General features: G+C 39.6%; 1 protein-coding gene across 1 annotated transcript in view; it reads left to right on the top strand.

Moving 5' to 3' along the window:
• IARS2 (isoleucyl-tRNA synthetase 2, mitochondrial) overlaps positions 1 to 22,785 on the top strand; it is a 44,279-nt gene that overhangs the window by 7,058 nt on the left and 14,436 nt on the right. Inside the window, exons 3-14 of the mRNA XM_011366138.2 lie at positions 5,201 to 5,360; positions 6,161 to 6,309; positions 6,394 to 6,443; positions 6,524 to 6,633; positions 6,714 to 6,804; positions 7,129 to 7,244; positions 8,489 to 8,658; positions 9,316 to 9,406; positions 10,657 to 10,808; positions 12,797 to 12,957; positions 20,409 to 20,511; positions 21,103 to 21,196. Of these exons, the coding sequence (XP_011364440.1) occupies positions 5,201 to 5,360; positions 6,161 to 6,309; positions 6,394 to 6,443; positions 6,524 to 6,633; positions 6,714 to 6,804; positions 7,129 to 7,244; positions 8,489 to 8,658; positions 9,316 to 9,406; positions 10,657 to 10,808; positions 12,797 to 12,957; positions 20,409 to 20,511; positions 21,103 to 21,196 (1,447 nt within the window). The remainder of the gene's footprint in view (positions 1 to 5,200; positions 5,361 to 6,160; positions 6,310 to 6,393; positions 6,444 to 6,523; positions 6,634 to 6,713; positions 6,805 to 7,128; positions 7,245 to 8,488; positions 8,659 to 9,315; positions 9,407 to 10,656; positions 10,809 to 12,796; positions 12,958 to 20,408; positions 20,512 to 21,102; positions 21,197 to 22,785) is intronic.

Here is a 22,785-nt window from a genome sequence, read left to right on the forward strand (position 1 = left end):
ATAAAATCCAAATCTTTGGTAAAATTTCTTAGTTTTTTTTAGTAATGCTATTCGGAAACAATTTCATTAATTTATTTTCAGCACACTTTATATTTGGGGTCATTGTAGACTCAAATGCAATCTTAAGAAGCAGTGCAGGGGCTCCCTGTGCCCTTTCCCTGTTTCCCCCAGTGGTGACGTCTTGCAGAGCTGTAGCACAGTCTCAGAACCGGACACTGACGATACGGTCAGGATCGCAGACGTCCCCGGCACCCCAGGACCCCTCACGGCGCTCTCGTGTAGCTACCACCGTCAGGAAGTGTGATGACTCCAGCTTCGTTTTTTCTCAAATTTTTTGGGAATTTGGGGTCTTTTGTGGTTTAATATGAATTTTAGAAGGTTTTTCTTATTTCTATGAAAAATGCCATTGGAATTTTGATAGGCATTGCGTTGAATCTGTAGATGGCTTTAGGTAGTATGGACATTTTAACAATATTAATTAAGCCTTATGATCCATGAACGCAGGATATCTTTTTATTTGTGTTTTTGATTTCTTTCATCACTGTCTTAATAGTTTTCAGTGTACAGGTCTTTGAGCTCCTTGGTTAAATTTATTCCTAAGCATTTTGTTTCTTATGATGGTATTATAAATGGGATTATTTCTTTTTCAGGTAGTTCATTGTTATTGTGTGGAAGCATGAATGATTTTTTTAATGTCGATTTTGTAATGTTTAACTATCTTTTGGTGGAGTCTTCGGGATTTTCTATATTTAAGATCATGCCGTCTGCAAACGTAGTTTTACTGCTTCCTTTCGGGCAAGGGTGCCTCATGTGTCTTTCTTGCCCATTTGCTCTGACGAGGACCTCCAATCCTGTGTTGAAAAGGAGCGATGAGAGTGGATACCCTCGCCTTATTCCTGACAGTCGAGGGGAGGAGGTGGCCTGTCCCCAGGGCAGTGGCAAATGTGCCAACTCTGCACTAAGCTTCCTCTGGCCTCCCCAGTGGAGAAAGGTGGGGGTCTCATTACTGCCCGGTGGGAGCGGAAGTGCAGGCTCCCCGCTCCCCGCATGGTCTCCTTTGACACGCAGATGGAGCCCCATTACCACCTCGCAGAGCTGAAGTCCCCACTCCCTGCTTGATTTTCCTTGACACCAGCCCTCTGACATGGTGGCGATGGAGGAAGGCTCGGCTCACCTCTCCGCTTTCGGTGGGGGGGTGTAGATGAGGCCACAGTTCTTCTCTGGGGGGGTTTGGCCCCAGTAGAGCAGTCATTGCCGAAAAGTTTTCTGTCTTGCGAGGCTGCCTCTTTCCTGGTTTTTGGCTTAGAGAAAACAAGGTTGACTTTTTCTGTCTGTACCCATTGGCGTTTCCAGGTTGCTGGCTTGTTCAGCTCCGTGTCTAGGGTGCATGAGGCAAAGTGAAAGCCCAAGAAACTCACCACTTTCTCCCTCCTTGGTTCTGAGGATTCTAGACCGCGCCTCCTCTTTGTCTTTCAGAGTCGTCTTCTGTTTGCTTTACATATAATGCCCAGAGTTTTTAAATTATAATTAATAGGAGGAATGGGGAAGGTACTTCTCCATCTTGCAAGAAGTGGAAGGTTCATTTTGAAAAATATTTTAAGTTAATTTTTTTTCTGGTTATAAAGGTGGATTTGACAGATACAAGAAAATGGAAAGAACATTATAATTACCATAATTCTACCAGACAGGTATAAATGCAGTTAACATTTCAGGGTGTTACTTTAGTATTTTTAATACTTGTTTAAAAACATAGTTGTTATAATATTTTATGTATATTTGTGTATCTTGCTTTTTTCCTGATATTTTTAATGTCCGTATTTTCTTAACTTGTTATGAAATTCTAGTTGTGTTTTAATGACCACATAATGTCGCGATATAATGAATATTTTCTACTATAACTTTCTGAAAAATTATAATTATCTTGAGGTAAAGTAATAGGAATTTCTGGGTACCAGTGGTAAATTACTTTTTAATAGGTTATATTTTTAGACTATACTAGTTGTATACTATACTAGATGAGAAATTTATCTTATTATACTTAACCAGTGCCGAGTATTATTGCTAATTTGGGTATCTACTGCTCAAATTGAAAGACATAATATCTAAATGTTTTCATTTACCTCTTTGATTTTTCTATGTGCTTGGATTTTCATGTTGAATTATTATTATTAACGTCTAACTCTTTAATCCATTTGAAATCTTGTTTGGTTGATGTCTGAGGATCTAAATTGATTTATTTTCCAAAGGAGCAAATCAGTTCTTTCAATATTTATTTTCTTGCCACGTTTGTGATTCCTCTTGACTCATACATATTAGCTATATCTTGGGATTATCTATAATCTGGTCATTGAACTGTCTATTCTTATGATGCTTTGGTTGGTTGAACTTTAGAAAGAATGAGTCTGCTTTACAAGAGAAGTATTAACTGTCCCGTTTTATCCTGTAGGACACTGGTTGTTCATGTCTTTGGTGGGGCTTGGTTAAATCAACCTTGATAATGAAGTGTACTATGTAATCTTATAGAGAATGAGGTAGGTTTGTATGTACTGACATGAAGGATGTCCAGATATTAAGGAAGAAAAACAAGTTTTAAAATATTAGAATCTAATTTTGTAAAAAAAAAAAAAAAAAAAAAGTTTAAACAATATGTCCGTAACATCTGGATTTTTTAAAACAAGAAACCTATATTACTCTGTAATCACAAAAAACAAAGACAATATAAAAATTTTCAAAGTGTACATCATGGCTAAAAAGTAAATCTGGAGAGTAAATGAGTTTGAATAGTCAAGAAATTTATATAAAGATTCAGGAGTGAATTGTCCTCGTACATAGAAATAGAGTGCAGTATTATCAGCATTTCCAGACTTAACATTCTTCATCTCCTCGTTCTCAACAATTCTTACAAAAGTCCTGGAATTGAATCTCCTTGGCCTGATCTGGGTCACAAGTCCACCCCCGAATCAGTCACTGTGGACTTGGGGATGGAATGTGCTGATGGCTTCAGTGGCTCATGCGTTTACCCTTGGAGCTGGCGTCCAGGGGAGCGGGCTCTGCCTGCCCGGAGGCCCGAGGGTCGAGGAGGCTGGGAGGCACCACGCACACACACCGCCTCTCATCGGCCTCACTGGAAGCTGCGCGGCAGACGCGGGCGCTGGGAACCCGCGCAGCCCCGCCCCTCTCAGGCGGGCCGCGCGCGTGTGGTCCCGTTTGCTGTCCTCTGCCTGCAATGCCTTTCCCAGGCGGCAGAGGGCTCCCTTCCTCATCTCCTCTGTCTCCCCAGTCGCCCTCTCATCAGGCTTGCGTTCCGGATCCCCTGAAACAGCAGCACCCCCGACCACCCCGCCTGCCGTTTTCCAATTCTTTACTTTGCTTTTTTTCTTCAGAGCGAATGAACGTATTTGTTTTGTCTTCATCAGAAGACGGACTTTCTCTCTCCTCCTCACTGCCGTACTCTAGGTTCCTAGAACAATTCTTGGCACATAGTAGGCTTTCAAATATTTGTCTATTAATAAACGTATATATGAGTATTTGTGGTAGAAAAAGGGAAGAGGCAAAGGAGAAATGACTCTCATTTCTTGAGAGCTATCACGAACAAGAGAGACAAATAGCTCCTAAAAGTATGGAGGCTTGCGTTTGGGGAGGAGGAGGGTAATTAATATTTGATACTGAAGAGTGAGTAGAATATTCCTATTGTATCTCTGCTGTTCCTTTTACTAGCGGCTTCAGCTGTATCTTTATTAGGGACATTTTAGATTTCCCTCATATTCCATTCCATTAATGTGACTGAAAGCACCGTTGATTAGAAATAATGCAAGGTACGAATGTGAGCCCTAGAGGAGTTGAAATTTTCTAGTAGCCACATTAAAAAACAGTCAAAACAGACAGATGTATTTTACTCAACACATCTAAACTATCACCTTTCACTATATATAGCCAATGTAAAAATTTTTAGCGGTTTCATCCTTTTTTTGTACCAAGTATTTAAAATCTGGTTTGTTTTGTATTTGCAGTACATCCCCGTTTAGACTAGCCCCGTTTCCGTTGCTGCACAGCCGGGGGTGGCGGGTCCCCACCGTGTAACATCACAGTCCGGCACGTATCCAATGCATGCATTCACTTATTCAGTGACCATTTACGGAATTGTGCCAGATACCACTATATGTCAGCAATTTACTGGTGAAGAGGACGGATGGGATCTGACTTGAAGGAGTTTATATTTTATTGGGAAGGGACAGATAGTAAGTGAAGAAATAATTTCATGTAGGATTAAATGGGAAGAAGGTTATTCGTATATTGATCGATTTCAGTATACCTAACATAAAATGTACAAATTAAGCGTATATAACTAGATGAGTTTTTATATCATGTGACTAACCACCTGGATCACAGAGTTTCCTCCTGCCCTTTGGAAGAAGTTTGAAAATTAGAGTTTTAAGTGGGAGAAGGGGTGGGAAGAGCATGTAATGTCTTTTCTGCTTTTGATAGAAGTAGAAAGGAAGAAATAATTTTCTGGATTACTACACTGTTTTGAGAAGAAGGAAATTCAGCTTGGAGCCAGATCTATCCTTTGCCTTTGATCCTCCATTTTATAATGGCAGCATATTCTTTAAAAGGCTCTGCTGCCCTCTGGTACCTAAAATGAGCTAAGAAGGGTAAATCGGGTAAAGACCTGTACCTAATCTACTTAGAAGAGGCGGATCATGTGAGTAAGAGTTTGGTAATGACAAGGTGTTAACTATGATGTTCAGTACTCTGCATTATAAATTCCGCATCCATTCTTTAATATTTCTTAGCTAAATGTAAATATCGAATTATTCACACTAATGATGTTTTTCATAAGACTAAAGCAAATTTGTAATTGACTGGTTTTTAGAAGGTTAAAGTTATTAATTTAGGTAGTGTAGGCTGCTTATTTGCATAGTCCAAGAGACAAATGAGTAATTTTGGGCTTAATGCTTTTTACTTCGAAGTTGTTTATTCTTAGACTTTTTTTTGGGGGGGAGGGTTAATGGCATTTTAAAACTTCAATATCTGTTATTCCTGTATTTATGTACAACTTGAATTAGGAGATTTAATAGGTTACTTTCTATAAGTCTTTTTAAAATTGGGCTTTCTCAGTGTTTTAAAATGATCGAGAAAATAATATAAATTGTTGGATACATGCTGTATGTATGAATGATGATTATCATTTTCTTTGCAGATTTTGAAAGATATAGCCAATCGATACCATATGATGAGAGGTTCCAAAATACATTTCGTGCCAGGCTGGGATTGTCATGGGTTACCCATTGAAATAAAAGCATTATCAGAACTTGGTGGAAAAACTCAGAATCTTTCAGCTGTGGAAATTAGGGAGAAAGGTAAGTAATCTCTTTCTGTTTTTAAGTGATAGTTGTAAACTAGGTGTAGGCTTTATCAAAGAGATCTTTTGTTATATTTTGTTTTTGGTCTTGTTTGGGTCATAATGGGATCTATTGGAACCACTTTGTGTCACAGGAAATTCAGATTTTGTTTAATTGACCTTTGTGAGAACTTACGTTCAGAGATTGAAAGAAAGATTTATAAGCATTTTCAAGTATACTTTTCAGTTCTTTAGTCTTCATATTTTATGAAATTATTATTTTGGTCAATGTTTTTACTTACTTTCCTGGCGAGGGCTGTTGGCCTATTTCATGTGATAAAGAAAAATGAATTCTAAAAAGCAAATGTATTTTAAATTAATCTCTTATTCTTCAGTAGAGTGGGTCAGGGAGGAATCTTCTATTATGTGTTAAACTGTTTTATATTTGGATACGATTGTGAAGATTTTTGTACTTCCTTGAACATTGGCTTAGACTGGATGTAATGATTGTGTGTTTGATGAAAGAATTTTTCTCTGATCTTTACTTAAGAAATAATGAATAATTTTTCAAGTTTATTCTAAATGTAACATCATCGAATAAAGCCTGGAAAATACAGAAGATGGTAACAAATACTTTCGCTTTTGAAATTTAGTTAATTTTAGAATTTGAACTCCTTTAACTTTCAAAATAATTTTCCTATTAAATAAACTTTAGAGTCTAAACAGTGTATAATACCTGCATTTAGAGAGATACTAAAAACCATGTTTAAGAATTTGAATTTATGGTTTTTCAAAAACTTTTTTTTTTTTTTTTTTTAGCTAGATCATTTGCTAAAGCAGCAATTGAGAAACAGAGATCAGCCTTCATTCGCTGGGGCGTAATGGCAGATTGGAATAACTCCTACTATACATTTGATGGAAGATATGAGGCCAAGCAGTTGAGAATTTTCTACCAAATGTTCGATAAGGTAGTGAAGTGTTTTTTTTCCTTCCAGTGAGTTAAATGGTTTTACAGAATTCCAGCTTTCATGTAATATCTTTGTCTTTTGCAGGGCTTGATTTATCGATCTTACAAACCTGTGTTTTGGTCTCCCTCATCAAGGTATTTATGTGTTTTTCGCAGTTAAAGGAGACATTTTGTGAGGCTTCCAAACATTTATGTCTAATATTTTTTAACTTTAGGACTGCCTTGGCCGAAGCGGAACTGGAGTATAATCCCGAGCATGTCAGTCGCTCAATATATGTAAAGTTTCCTCTCTTAAAACCCTCTCCTAAGTTGGCATCTCTTATAGGTATGGTTTATTCATTGCCTGAGTTTATTAAAGTTACGGAATTGGAACACTCGCTAACCTTTGAAATTTTATTTTCACAGAGGGTTCCTCTCCTGTTAGTTTTTTAATCTGGACCACACAGCCTTGGACAATTCCAGCCAATCAGGCTGTTTGTTACATGCCAGATGCAAAGTGGGTATATTATTGCATTTTTTTGTTTTAATCACAGATAGGATCAGTTCCATCATTAGCATTGTTTTGAATCTATTTCATCCTCATCCTCTTAAAAGTTAGTGAGTTATAACTTAGTTATGTTTATATTGAGCTTTAGATGATTCTATGTAACACCTATTTCCAGCTTTTTTGAAAATGAAACAAATGTAAGGAACAAAGTTTTTGGAAAACAGTACTTTTTTGATTTTGGAGATTTTCTAAAATGATGTAAAACATTTGAAGTGTTGTCTGTGACTTTTCTTTTTTCCTTGTTAGTTAATTTCTCCTAAAAATTTATTTTAGATATGCTCTTGTGAAATGCTCCACATCCGAAGACCTCTACATACTGGCTGCAGATAAAGTAACACCTGTGGCTTCTACTTTGAAAACAGCATTTGAGGTTATTTCGACGTTTTCAGGTGAAGATTTATAGATATTCTGACCATTAGTCATGAAAATATTGGGCCGATTTGTGTTTGGTACTTAGACGAACATCGCTTATTCTGAATCAAAACAGATAATGGCCTCTGCCTTTCTAGAATGTATTTTACATTGATTACACTGAAGGGTAATATATATTAAACATAGAAATATAGGAAAATATGAACACTCACAAAGGCACAACTGATAAGGTCATTTCTGGCAAATATCCAATGTAAAATTGGACAGATGTCCTTTGTATAATGTAGAATGCACACATATATCTTTTAAATTTTTTATTCAAAATTAAATTGCTAAAAAAAAAAATTTTATCTGAATTTAATCAAATGAGCTAGGAAAGAAGTAAATATATTTATTTTTGATATATGATTTTAATAGTGAAATTAAATAATCCTGAAAATTATTCCAAAGACGCTACTTCTGTCAAAAGACTCCTAAGTAAACTGTAATTCGGAATTGGTTTTGAAATATAACTGTGGAAATCGAAGGAAGTTTAAAATCACCTTCAAATTCTAGGGATGACATATCTTTGAGTTTCTTGCTAAAAGAAAAAAAATTTCCCACAAATGAGGTACCCGAAAGTGGAGATTGCCTGGCTAAACAACGAAGCCATCTAAACGCGTTGGTTCAGATACAAGCCGATTAGAAGTTTGAACAATCTTAACAAAAGTAAAAGAACTTTATGTCGAGGCAGGGGAAGAGCTACAGACGTTAACGTTGAACCTCACTCGGCCCTTGTGATGTGATAGGCAGGTTAGACGGTCCAGTGTGGTCTGTACTCCGAGCCACCCCCTCCTCCCAAGTGCAGACGCATCACACACTTCAGGAGCTACGTGTTGCTACAGAAGCCGAAGGGCATCTCACGAGGCTTTGGAAAGTATTAGGTTAGATTTAAGATTATGTTTCTAGGTCGCATAATCGTTTCAAATTATTACCGTCAGAGAATTATTGAGGTGTAAATACTTCTCATCCCTGGCAAAATAAGCTGGCGACAACTAGCTTACCGCTTATGAAAGTAGCAGAATGCTGAGCTGCTAACATGGAATAACGTGAATAGGGTAGGTTTGCCTTCCAGAAAAAAATACTGTTATCACTTAGAGGCCGCAGAGCAGGGTAAAGGAGGGGGCTGGGATATGAGGCCCGTGTCGTTCCAGACGCTGGTCTCCAGGAGACAGGGAGCTGCGTGCCACACGGCCCTTAGCTCCGCTTCTCTTCCCCACAGGTGCCGATTTGGAAAATGGAACTTGTACCCATCCCTTAACGCCTGATAAAGCCTCGCCCCTCTTACCTGCCAATCACGTGACCATGGCAAAAGGAACAGGGTTGGTGCACACGGCCCCAGCTCACGGCATGGAGGATTATAGTGTGGCTTCTCAACACAATCTGTCCACGGTACTGTCTTCCTCTCCGAGTGCCGCTTTTGTGGAATCGAACAAACCTAACATCTTTGTTTTCTGATAATAAACAATCGTTTTTGTCATAATTGTGGAATGCGTAGGTTTGTGCAATACATGAAAGCCCTCACCTATTCGTTTGGGAAAGACTTCATAGAATGATCACGGTATCAGCACAGAGTTAAAATGGCACGTAAACGGGAGCGGTTCTATTCTTTCAGGTAGTGAGTCACATAGACAAATCACTTTCAGTCATTGAGAAACGGCAAGTGGATTTTACTGGTTTTACTAGTTGAAAAGAACAGGTTTTTTTCTTAAACTCCACTCCTCTAAATTTATTTTACATACATCAGGTAGCAGGTTTTCCATTAAGTAGACAAGTGTCACAAGATACGCACATTGTCAGATCTGTAAATTAAGAGACTAAATGTAGTGTATTTTGCTTTTTGTTATTAAACTTTAGGTACATGCTTTGCCTCTGGTGATTTCTATGTATAAATTTACAAATGCCTGTTAACTGAATAAGATGCACCCAAATTTTCAGTGTAGTAAAAGGCTAGGCTATACTGAAATGTTTTATATAGATTGTTTTGCCAGATACTGTCATAATATAAAATGTCTTGATACTTTAATTGTTCAAAATGACACTGTGTAGGATTGTCTGGTGGACGAAGATGGAGTCTTTAAAGCTGCCGCAGGTCCGGAACTTGAGAACAAGGCTGTCCTTGAGGAGGGGACAGATGCGGGTAAGCGTGTGTGTTGATATCATAAATACGTATTTTCTGAGAGGCAGCCAGCAGCAATCTTTACTAGCTATTCTCTCATATTTTCAACAGAAACAAAAATCTGAAACTCTTTTATTTTGCCACAGGGTTTAAAGTGGAGTCTGAGACTCGTCTTTTGCTTTTTTGCTCTGTTCAGCAAACGAGGGCAGTCCGCAGGGAGGGATGCTGTTTTAGGACCGTAGAGATAATAATCAGCAGTATCGGCTAAATTCCAGCTCGGTGCTAGATGCCGACTGTGAATCAGACGCTCCCGACTCCTTTTGCAGCCCTGTAACTCTGGCCCACACAGTGTGGGATGCATGTTAGGATCTTGGGGTTCCTCCAGTCTTAAGTCATCTTCCTGCATGTTAGGGTCTTGGGGTTCCTCCAGTCTTAAGTCATCTTCCTGCCTCTGTAATTGCGGGTCCAGGGACCAGCTACTATGAAAACCTTTCTCTGCCCTGACTAGAGGCTAAGACCAGTGGTGTATTAGCTTCCCGAGGCTACCGTCACAAAGTACCATGAACTCAGTGGCTTGCAGCTGCAGAAACTTACTCCTTCACGGTCATGGGGGCCAGAAGTCTGAGACCATGAAGAGCCCTTCCATGCCTCACCCCGGTTCTGGGGGCTCCCGCTAGTCCTTGGTTGAAGACCGTTCCCTGGTTCGTAGCCGCGTGGCTCCAGTCTCTGCCCGCATTGTCACGTTTTCCTGTCTGCCCTGTGTCTTTGTGCATCCTCTCCTCTCACGAGGACAGCAGAGGTTGGATTTCGGGCGCTCTCTCAACCACCCTTTATCGTAACAAGTTACATCTAGAATAGATTATACCAGTTTCCAGGGAAGGTCACACTCACGTGTGCTGGCATTAGGACTTGAACACATCTTTGGTGACAGTCCAACCGGCTGTGCCTGGTTTCTTCTGGAATACCTGGAGACCATTTTAGAGGCATGGTATGAAGGATGACGACTCCGAATTTCAAATGCAGAATTCTAAATATGTCCTGTTCATCTTTTCCTTTGAAGCGAAGAGCCGTGGAAATGGCATAGTTTGGATTCTGGTTAAGGCTTTACAGTCCCTGCATTTTTTGCCAAGAGATTCGCAGATTACGCATTTGGTCACCTGTCACCCGTGATCCAGATTTAGTCCTCCCTGGGGGTCGAGAGAGGTATTAGGATTCTCATAGTACTTTTTCATTCTGTCTAAGGTAAATTGTTACTGATTTTTTTCCTTAAGTTATAAAGATGCTTCGGGCCGCAAAGAATTTGTTGAAAGAGGAGGAATTGCTACACAGCTATCCCTACGACTGGAGGACTAAGAAACCGGTGGTTATTCGTGCCAGCAAGCAGTGGTTTGTGAACATCACGGACCTGAAGGCCACGGCCAAGGTACCCAGGCACCCTGCGGCGAGGGCCGGGTTCCACTTCCTCGGCACGAAAGCGTCGCCTGTGAGCTCGGGGCGGGGTTTCTACCAGAAGTGGTCGCCGCTCTTCCGATTTGGTTTCATGACATTGTAGCCTCTTAGATCTGGCAGGACCGTGGTTTGTGTCCCGTCTTCATACACGTGTGGAAAATCGGGCTCCGAGGGGTTAAGTCAGGCCCAGATTTCCTGCCCAGTGTAGTGAAAGCTGCACAGGATGAGGACAGAACGGAGTTTGGCAAGTTAACCTTTCAAAGCTCGGTCTCCTCATCTTCGTAGAGGTGACAATAGTGCTTTCCTCGTGGAACAAGTGAATGAAAGTTTCCAGAACAGTAGTCCGGCACACGAGCATTCAAAACACGCCTTTAAAACCCTTCGCCATCTTAAGGTTGAAAAGTTGTCGCTTTGCGTTAATAAATACTTTATAGCTGATGTTCTCAGCATTAATATGGATTTGGGCTCTTTCGGTGCTTGCGTGTATTTGTATGTATGTCACAAGCAACTCGATGCTATTGAATGAAAGAGCTCAAATATATATTTAACCAGGCTGAACACACAGCGTGCTTTATAGCTCGCCGTCTGCCGCATTACTATATTTTGTAGTAGTTTATTTGTTGGCCTGGCAGTTTGGGGCCCTTGCCAAAGCTATGTGTAGCATTTCAGGTTTTCTGTATCCCTGTAGAGGGGACAGCTGTGATCTGAACTGGGTTTTTGTTTTTTGCATTCCTGTGAAGCTTATTTTCCTTACTTGGAAGCGTTAAAATTTGTAACTTTCTGCTCTGCACAGATCGTTTGGTTCAGAACAACTAAATCGAATGCAATATGCTAAAGCCAAGTATTTTTTTAATGTTTATATATACAATTTGCAGTTGCTCTTTGCAGAAATAGAACAGTGTCATCCGTGTTTCTGTCACCCAGCTTCAGTCATCCACTCTGGCAGTTTTGTTTTTAATCTCACCCTTCCTGCTGCTTCTCACTCCACCCATTTGATGATTTGGAAACAAATTTCAGGCATTATTTTTTCCATAAACATTTCAGCACGTATATCTGAAAGATAGACTCTTTAAAACATAACTACAATGCCATTATCACCACCTTAAAAAAGTAGTTCGTTCTTAAGAAAATCAAGTACCCATCAGTATTCACATTTCTTGGATTTTTAAACCAAGGATTAATCAGGTCGATTGTAGATACTGCCATTCTGCCAAATGGCTTTGGGGTAGGAGATTTCTCTTAGTTGAGGTACGTGAGGAAGCTGTTTAAATGTGAAACTAGAAACCTAAAAATGCTCTTATTAATGGATAGATTTAAAAAGTGAAGTTAATGTATTTTGGCCTTTTTTGAGCTTTTTACCATTTTTTCTATATACTGTATCTTGGTAATTGACAAGGGAAATCAAATGCTAGTAGTTTACAACTCTTGTTTGGTGGAAGGAGGGAGGGTTCTTGAGAGAGATTAAGTAAATAGGAAGTAATGTATTTTAAGGAAGTGTTTTCTATGTTTTAAACCATATTATTTAAAGTTGGGTTATATTGCAATCCTTGTCAACCTATGACACAGCTTATGTTTTTTTAAGCATTAAAAAAACAGATTGAAGTCCATTTTGAATTGATTTTTAAGTATAGTTTACAGAAGCGTAATACTTCTAAACCTGTTATTACCAGTTTTGATTAGGGTATTTGAAAATTGGTGTAAAATTTTTTGTCACGTTTTCCAAAGGTGATGTCTGGTCTCGATGTTATTTATTGGGTCCTTTCTGGCCCTGTTTTAACTTAGCCTCATTTGCTCTGAGATCTGTAGCTTTTCAGTTTAGTTTTGGGGGGTGGGGGTGTGGGTGAGGTGGAGGGGGGGTATGTGAATGAGTATAAACAGCTAAAGATAAAGAACTGTATTAGGATAAATAGTAACAGTTCTAGAAAATTCTTTCACTGGACTTGATTTGTGAATCAATTGCAGGAATTGTTAAAAAAGGTGAAATTTATTCCCGGATCGGCCCAGAATGCCATGGTCGAAATGATGGACAGGCGGCCATATTGGTGTATATCACGGCAGAGAGCTTGGGGCGTTCCGATCCCTGTGTTTCATCATAAGACGAAAGATGAATTCCTCATCAACAGGTAGAATTTCCTAAAGTTTTTCAACATTTTAAAGCAAGTTGTGTTTTCTCGAAATGGAAAAACAGTAGACTATTGAGAGCTGATATATGTTAAATAAAATATTCTGAAGTAATCTTTGGAGGGGATAAAATGTAAATTTCAAAAAAAAAAGATCATTTCATATGATTGAAATTTTAACAGCTGCAGTTTTTCAATATTGATACTTAGACGCAGAGACTTTCAATTTTTTTTTTTTTAATGGGACTTCCTTGTTCCTAGCTGTGTGCCTGGCATCGTGCTGGAGTAAGGTATCAGGAATCCAGAGATGAGTAGGGGGGGATCTCGGCGTGTAATTTTTCTTCAGGAAATGGAGTCCCTCTCTTACTGAGTGTGCTCCCCCTCCCGTAGTGATGGCATCATGTGATTGACTCCATGGCTTAAAATCTAAGAAACTATAATATAGTTAAATGTACAAAATTACATTTATTTTAGTGGTGATCACATTCTCAATTGTTTTTCCTTAAGTTTTTTTCATTTTAAATTTGGAAGGATAATACATAGACATAGTAAACAGTTCAGAGTAGAAAAGCTTGTACAGCGACGAAATTTTTGAGGGCACGGAGGCCGTCAAGTAATGGGGTTCCAGAGACTGTAGACCGAGTTGCATTCCCTCCCTTGGAATGATGAGCCAAATGTGGCTCGTCATGTTTGGAAAAAGGTTCTACTTCTCATGGTCAACATTGTCGGATTTCTTTAGGTGGTATATTTGGGAAAACATGTATTTCAGAGTGTTTTAAAATGTTGGTTAAAGCGGGTTTTTGTTTGTTTTAATTTAATCGCTTATAGCCACATATTAGGTAGTTTGGCATCTTTTCTGTGACGATTCCTTTTCAATTGGAAATATGTCGTATCACTGCTTGGTTGTCGCTACCTGGGTGATGTGACAGCTGCGGCAGCGTGTCTCAGGGAGGAGCTGGAGGCTGCGCCTTGGCAGATAGATGTTGGACCATAAGACGGCTCATCCTCTCCCCTTGCAGAGGCTGCGGGATTCAAGTGAGGCCTTGTGGGTCAGGGCGGGATCCGCAGGAGGTGAGGACCGGGCGGCAGGAAGGCAGAGCATGCGCGTAGGAGCCGTGCATGTACGGACTATAGGGTACATGAGGGGGAGTTTCAGAAACATGAACACTAAGAGCGGCTGGGACAAACTGTAGTGACCCTCGAATACCAGGTTGAGGAATTCAGACTTCGGGCGTGAGGAGGAAGAGTATGTTTTACAATTTGGAGCCGAGACTCTCTGGCCTAAATAGCGTTGCTTATGTTTTTTTTAAAATTGAGAGCTTGATCCTATATGAAGTGCTAATACCTTAACACCTCTAAGAATTAAAGTTGAGATAAATTCACACAAGTGGTGTTTAAAATCCCACCCCGGAAGTTTTTCCGTTAAGGAATGTTTACAAGCCTTTGTCAGCGTTTCTCTTTCTTTTCAGTATTAAGAGAACCAGTTTTTCTTAGGGAATCTCCTTGAATCGAGGTAGACCATACGTACATATTAGTCAGTAAAGCAGACTGGTTCATCTGACCATCATTTAACCATGACAGTAAAATGCAATATGGATCGATTTGTAAGCTAGCGAAAGAAATGCGAGCTTTGTACTATTTATGTTTTGTTTATGCTCAGTTCATTGACATGGTCGTTACATTCTGTGTTGCTTGCATGGTGTTCTTCGGTTTCCGATTTTGAAGTAACAAAGATATACAGAATATTGGCCTATAGAAACGACAGACACACTTGACTATACTGTCTGTCGATGCATAGGTCATTTTCCTGTGCACCATTCGTTAGTTCACGACTTAGATCCATACACAGATGACAGGGAGAGACCACAGACCGAGGCCGCCCACTCCAGGTTGGTAGGTGACAGGCTGACAAGCCCAGGAACTTAACTTACGGCTCGTCTTGGGCAGCCACAGGACGAGAGCATCTCCGTATCTGCCGCCACGTCTTAGAAGTTCGTGACGGAGGCCTTCACTCGGTTCAGGCACATAAAGCATCCAGAGGGTCTCAGCAGCTCCATGCGATCACGGCTGTGTCACCGAGCAGCTTCTCGCACAGGAGGGCAAGGGGAATGCATGGTCCATGGACAGGAAGGGGGCGAAGAGCTTTCGGTTGCCTGGGTCAGCTGGTGGTCAGTCACATCCTGTGACCTCTCCTCCAACACCGTGGCTCAGTGTTGATTAATCTTCCATTGTCGGGTCTTTTATGTGACAATGACACTTGATTTAAGAAAATGGATGTTAATTCCTAATTGTTTGTCAGTTTTTTAGGACAGCATGAAAGCTTACCTTTTTTCCTTATTCACATGAATCAAGTGACCCCGATTTTCTGTCTGTCTTGGACGTGCCTTTTTATTGTAGTGAGTTGGTAACCATCAAAAGTAACAGCATCTCCACTGGAAGTTGGTACACAGCCCACATGGAGTTGCTGTTACACTCGATAATTCCAACAAGTGCATCAAGATTCCTTCAGCTTTTCCTGATGAAAGTCTGTAAATACTCCTGTACTTATTTCACAGAAGAAAATCTTCCTTTGTTCATGTTCTAAATAAGTTCAGAGGTTGACATATTTGCAACAGTTTAATTTTGATTTGAATTAATGTTCCCATTTGCACTTTATGTTCACGCTTGTATTTTCTCAGTTCCATGTGTTTTTGACATCATTGATCCCTTTTCTGAATCTGTTCCCTATTTTAATTTAGGTGGAAATCGATTCCTAGTAAATAAAGACAAAATAAGTCTTTTTGCATAAAAAGGTAAAATACAGAAACACTTGCTACCTAGGAAGGAAAAGAAGTTAAATTTTTTTCACCATCCCAGATGATTGTAATTCATTTAACAATATTAATATAATAGTTAACATGTGCTTAGCTCCCAATTTCTGGATAGTATAAGAAATTTACTAGAAATAGGCAAGGGATTGCCAGTCTAATTTGAGTGTAAACTTTAGCTACCTCAAATTTTTGTCATGTTAATACTCTTTACATAAAAGTTTCTCCAAAACCATTTTCTGTCACGCCAGTATAGTATTCAATTAGAAAGTTTCCTCAAATTTCAGTGTGTTCTGGAATTAAATTTAGTAAATAAACAAAACATTTAGCCTCTTACCTCATTCTTCTTCCAGTAACTTACAGAAGACGAGTTGTCTCACAGTCCTTAATATTTTTGCTTTTATAAAGACAGAAAGCAGGAAACGTTGGGATGACAGCAGCGCTTTCTTCATTACCAAGTAACCCTCAAGCTCTTAATTTCCAGGAACTCGCCGCATCAGCGGTCAGCCTGTGTCGCTTCCGAGTCCACGATGACTGGCTGGTGTTAGAGTTGCTCCGGCTACCTAATGGGTTTCACTGCTTGAAACATAAGGGACACGTAGTGCATGTGTTGAGATAAGGCTCTTGCGTAAAGTGCAGAGTTTTATGATGGACTTATTGCTTTATGAAATACACCATTAAAATGGAAGCATATAGATTATGGAGTGATAAGTGGTTTCACTTTTATCAACCATAATTTACACTGAGCTTAAGGTTATAAATTAACTAAGATAGGAGATGATTAACAAAATTTCTGAAATTTCCAAAGACAGATTTTTGACTTCTTCCATTTTTTTTTCCTGAAGAATATTTACTATCACTAAGAAATGCCTATAAAATTGTTTTAAAAAATTTCAAAGCATGATCTCAGTTCATTAGAAAGAAATTACCCTTTTAAGTATTTATCTCAGGGAAATAAGAGACCTGATGTTTTATACAAAGATGCATATATAAGGATGCCTAATACAGTTGTTTATAAACAACTGTATAATTAGATAATTACATAATACATTTTTAAAAAAGTCAATTTTAGAAGAATGAATTTGCAGCCATTAAGCATGGGAGCTCAGCTTTTAATGGTTGCCTGGGTCCCTGTGCATGAAAATCAAATAAACGTAGCCCATCCAGTATTTGGCTATTTCTTAGTTTTGCTGTCGCGCTATAATGAATATCTTTCGAGCACTTGCGCAGCCTTTATTTGTATTTTTTCCAAATTATCTTTTCAGATTTTGTTCGAACATTAAGTTTCTTCTGCAATCCAGCAAACCTCAAGTTTGTAGGTCGAGTGTGTTTATTTTCACTTCGTTTATTTTTAATTTTGTTTTAAACTTTCATTTAAAAAATATAAGTAATATAGCTGTCTAAGATTTCAGAATAGTATGGAGAAAATGGAGCAATTACAACTCGAATGTCAGTGTGACCAGAGGCGGTGGACCAAACGCGGTGGGGTTTTCTAGTTGCCTTAATGTTCCAGCTGCAAAAGGAGAATCTTTGTTGTTGGGTATTTTCAGTTATAGATTCAGACTCTGGAGTGTAGGTTCCTGGTACTTAAAATGTAATGCTAAATCTTCATTGAATTATCTGCTACTTGAGGATCTAAAAAAGAACTGTCTCTTTAGGGCTAGATTTGGCATTCTAAACTGAATGTGTATCATCTCGTAAATTATAGTTTTAAGTTACTGACTAAAATATTAGGACATTTTTCTTCATAAAAGTTTTCACGTAGCCCTTTTTCTCACAGCTGTCCCCTGTGTTCATAGAAACCAGCTCAGCAAAGTAACATGTCGTTTTCCTGTCATCTAACCAGTCGCAAGCAGAGGCCGAGCTTCGGACTTGGCACTTGTTCTGTCAACGCCCTAATCTCCGGAGCCTCCTGGGGCCCTGCCTTCCTCTCTGGGCCATGGTTTCATTGCGACCTTGGTGATGGGAGTCTTTTTGCCTTTGCTTATTAGCAAACGGGAGAAACTAAGAGTTTGAGCTCACGGTTACGGCGGTCGTCTCTCTAGATGAGTTAGGCTGAACGGAGAAGTCAGAACAGGCTTGAGCCGTGATTCAGGAGCCACGTTCCAGGCCTGGCTCTCTGCATTACTCACTTAGGCTCGTGGCTGTTAAGGAATCTCGAGGCACAGAACAGTTGACCTATCAAGAGCTACCTGATATGTTTTTCTGTGAATCCAATTAACAACTGCTTGTAAAGGGCTTTGAAAAGTATGTGTACACAAAAGTGGTGTACTCAAAAATGCTTTTATTTTGATGAATAATATTGGACCTAACATTTCTAACTCATTTTCTCAATTATGAAATGTGAACCATTCGCATTGACTTTTGTATTTTATCTCCATCACATTTAAGACTTTGACTACTTCACTGAAATTACAATCTAATAACATTCTAAAAATAAAAAGGCAAAATGACACTCATTTTGAGACTCGTTCTTTTTGATGAAAATGTCATAATCGACATGAAAGCATATGGACCGATCGCGTGTGTATAAATGTAATTTGCTGATGTCTCTTTCTCAGTTCTTAGTAGCATTGGTTTATTTCAGTTTTCTATTATACTGTTCGTATTTTCTTAACTGATAAAATGTTCTCTGCGACTGCATAAAATAGTAATAAGTAACCAAATATTGTCATATAATTAGTTATTACACACAGTTTTTATGGTCTCATCACAAGAGTTTATCTTTACTGTGAAAGTCCAGCTAAAATGTGTGGTTGTACTAGGAATGTGGACTCGTGTCCCTTTTGACATTCTTGTTTATAATTTCTTCAAAAGAGATGCCGGTAGCATTATACTTTAAAGTCTGTCCTTCATAGTATACCAATTTAGCAATGTTTTGCTATTGTAAGGTATTTAAAATTTCAGCGTATAGAGCAAATTTATTTATAATACCCATTTGACTTTTGCTTTCTACATTTTTTATAAACATTTCATTTTATCTGAATTATCAGACCCAGAGAAGCTAAGTGATTCACCCTATGCCATCATGATTTAAAAGTAGATCCAGATTAAGCACTTAAAGCTTTTTCCTGTCCATTACTCTCTTCATGAGAGATCAGCTCTCATGGACCTACAGTTTGTTCTTAGTTACTTGCATTAATGGAGCATGGTAGAAAGGATAATACAAAAGTGAGATTTAGTATATGTATTTTAATTAATTTAAATATTAATATGGATATGTGTTTGGTAATTAGTTAACAAAGTTAACCGTCTAAATTTACCTGACTTCAGAGAATCAGTTAGAATAATAGTTAATGCTTACATAATTCTTACTAATGGGTACCAGACACTGTTTAGGCATTTAATATATAAGCTTGATTAATATCCATAATAGCTCGCTTAATGATACTTTTTGCATTTTACAGGCCAGGTACAGAAATGTTAAGTGCTTAGCCAAGAGTCACATAGCTAGAAGGTGCTGGAGCCAGGAGTTAAACCCAAGCTGACTGGCTCCAGGGCCCATGCTCTTGACCATTATCTATACAGTGACTCAGTGGATAGCAGCAGAGGAATTTGTAATGTCAATAAAGTTGTGACAATAAAAGTATGTTGTTCCTGTGAGAAAACTTAGTATAAATTCCCCCCTTAGTTTAATTTCCAAGTAACGTATAATTCTGTCTCTTCCCAAAGAAATGAGTTTCACTATTCATTTGATAAGCATTTATTGGCTTTCTGTTGTGTTAGGCACTGTGATAAGTTTTACACGAAGCATCTCATTTAGTTCGCCGTCATTCGAAGGGAAGGGTCTGGGATCACTAAGATATAAGTGCCATTAGGGCAGGAACCATAGCTGCCTTGTAATTGCTTTGTCTCCAGTGCCTAGAACAGTGTCCAAGACATTGGAGGAGCTCAGATATTTTGGAACAAATGAGTTGTACAGCAGCCAAGAGTTAGAGAAGTTTGAGTACTCGTGCATGGTCACGTGTTAACAGTGGGAGCGAGGTAATGAGCCTGGGTATCTTGTCAGAAGCTGCGTTCCAGTATGGCATTGCTCTTGGGCAGAGCTGGACCCAATCCTGTGAGCAGTGAGAGGCACTGGAAGTTTCTGAGAGGGGATTAGCGTAATGCAGTTTTATAAATGCAGTTCTCTCAAAGCTGTGTCATGAAATTAAAGGGGTGAGAATTGGGGAAAAGTCAGACCAGTGCATCAGTCTAGTATCGACGCAGTGAGGTCGGACTGATGGTATTAGGACAAAGAACAGGTTTCAAAGATAGAACTGTCAGAATGTGGTTTAATTTGGGCAGAAATTGGAGCAGGGAGATAGTTAGGTTTGGAATATAGGTACCAAGTAGAAAATAGATCGACAGAAGTAGGGAAATCAATAACTGAAATAGGGATCTCAGGAGACGTCTTTTTTCTTCTTTTAAAGGATACATATGATTTATTCTATTCTCGAGATACTGGTATTATTTATATTGAATTTAAGATGACAGCCAAGGAAGCAAGTCATTGAAAATACTACCATAAAGTTTGGGGGGGAAAGATAGGAAAAAATGTCCTGCAGATAGGAAAAAAATATTCCTATTTCGTAATTTTAACGTGTTTGGTGTCCGCACAGTAGTTTTCTGAACAGTTCTGTCTTGCCCTCCTCCCGCCCAAAACAGCCAGACCGTTGAGCATATTATTAAACTAGTGGAACAACATGGCAGTGATGTGTGGTGGACGCTGCCTCCTGAGCAACTTCTTCCAGAAGAAGTCTTATCACAGGTGAGTTTCTCTGTGTATCCAACAGTCTTTGTGCTTATTGCATGACTTAATAACGACAGGAAGGATTCTTGGGAGTTAAGAAAGTAGTTCCATTATTACGTAGTCAGTGAGTTTGTCCACTGCAAATTACGAGCTAGTGCATTTTGAGAGTCGACATTTTCGTTTAGCCGGAGAAGCTTGACATTTAATACAGCAGCAGAGGGAGAGGGTTATTTGTCCTCAGTGAGGGACAAGATTTTAACTGATGAGGTGTAATCGTGACCGCGAGAGAACAGCGTTGGTACATCAGGACCTCATAGGATCTGAATTACAGTAAACCGATTGCATCGTACGCCAACAAATCCAAATTGGAAGATACTTTTAAGAAAGTAAAGTTTTATTAACATTAATAAATATGTCATTAAGTGGCCATAGTCACTTTTACATGCAAATGAGCCGGTCGTACTTAATTGAAATGTCTTTAAATGTTTTAAATTTTATTTTAAAATGTGAATGTAATGATTGTAAGTATTTCGTTTCCTCAGGACTCTTTTGCGTATTTATTGTGTACTTTCTTAGCATAATTAAAATGCCTTTACATTGTCTTCCTAGGTTGGCGGTCCTGATGCCTTGGAGTATGTGCCAGGTCAGGATATTTTGGACATCTGGTTCGATAGTGGAACTTCATGGTCTTACGTTCTTCCAGGTAATTTTAAATAATACTTTTCATGCCAGTTAAGCAGTTTTAAAAATACATAAATATTACTTAGAAAAAAAACTGTAATCAAGAACTTGTTTATTTTTTGCTTAATTTGAAAGATATAGTGTAATTTTAATGTGGAAGGACCTCCAGAGATCATTCAATCCAATGATTTTTAAACTTTTTTTTCCAAACGAAATTTTATATAGAACCACAATCCGTAAGATAGATGCAAATGAGAATATTCTCCCTCCTCTTAACCTCCTTGGCCCATCTGGCAACCTCAAGGCACCCAGTTTGTAAAACAAAGTTTGGAAGTCACCGAAAGGGTTTGACCCCAGCATTTTTCAGAAGAGGAAATGAGCTTGATTCGAGGCAAATTAAGGCGATGCGCAGTGTAGAGTCAGACTAGAACTCAGGTATCCTGAGTTTTCAGTTCTCGTTCTTCTAGACTGTGTCGCCTTGTCACAGCTCCCCCTGCCTCCCCGCCCCGTACGGACAGCTGACTGACTCACTTTAGACCCGTGGTTAGGTTAAGCCTTGACTCACTGCTGAAGGGAAAGGGGGAGGTTGGGCAGGAGCGAGGAAGGAGCGGCAGCGCACGGCACACAGGGGGTGTCTTTAGATGCTTGAGAAGACATGTCCTCGAGGATACTGAGCGAAACGTTAAAGTGAAGAGTGTGGCTTGTCATCACTGTGAGGGCGAAGGCAGGCGCGAGGCGGCGGGGAGCGCTGATGGCTCGGACAGTCCCTTGCGGTGCTGCCAAGGGCCAGCTGGACCCAGGAGACCCTGCGTGCTCTCCGGAGCCAGGGGAGTGCTAGATGTCTGCAGCGGGCCGTTGTTAAAGGGATGGAAGAGACGGTCCTCAGGCTTCACTTGCAGGAAACGTCTGGTTCTCGGCCTCCCTAGGGAGGAAGGGCTGCAGTGTGGCTCCTGGTAGGTGTACGTGTTCCTTCATTTGGGCCTTTTTTCCAGCTTAGGAAATTTGAAAAGCAAAATGCATGTACGTTCTTGTTTACTCTGTATCACGGCTAAAATGTACAACATAATTCAGCATGCCCGATCGTAAGTTACATTTTAATAACATGTTAATAACATTTTTACAATTTTTATTTAGTAATTTTCAGAAATATTCTGTAAGTGTCTCCTAGCATATTTAAGAGAAACTATTGTAAGTTTAGGTACTTTGTTTTCCTAAATTATATTGAAAACGTAGGCAAGCAACACCAGGTAAGGTAGGCAGTCGACGTTATAAGCAGGAAGCAGTTAGTTACCGACCACCGCACTGGGGCAGCGGGATCCCAAGAGTGTGCGTGTGGGCGAGAGCGCTTGTGTTGCAGAGTTAGCGCCGGCCTCGGTGAGAAGTGCCCCAGTGGCAGCATCGCTCTTTAATTTCTGAAACGGTTTTGCGCTCAGGGCAGCAGTGCAAGTTACCCTCGGTCGAACTGCGGGAAATGCCGGAAAACGCCGGAAAACCCACCCGTGCCGCTGTCCGTGGTGCTGGCGGAGGTCAGGCGCTCTGTTGCTCGTTTGTGATGGTCTCAACCAAATGTTTGGATGTGACGGAAATATTTTATTAAATGAAATTAGTGGT

Source organism: Pteropus vampyrus, unplaced genomic scaffold (assembly GCF_000151845.1).
Source record: "Pteropus vampyrus isolate Shadow unplaced genomic scaffold, Pvam_2.0 Scaffold121, whole genome shotgun sequence".
Classification (NCBI taxonomy): Eukaryota; Metazoa; Chordata; class Mammalia; order Chiroptera; family Pteropodidae; genus Pteropus; species Pteropus vampyrus.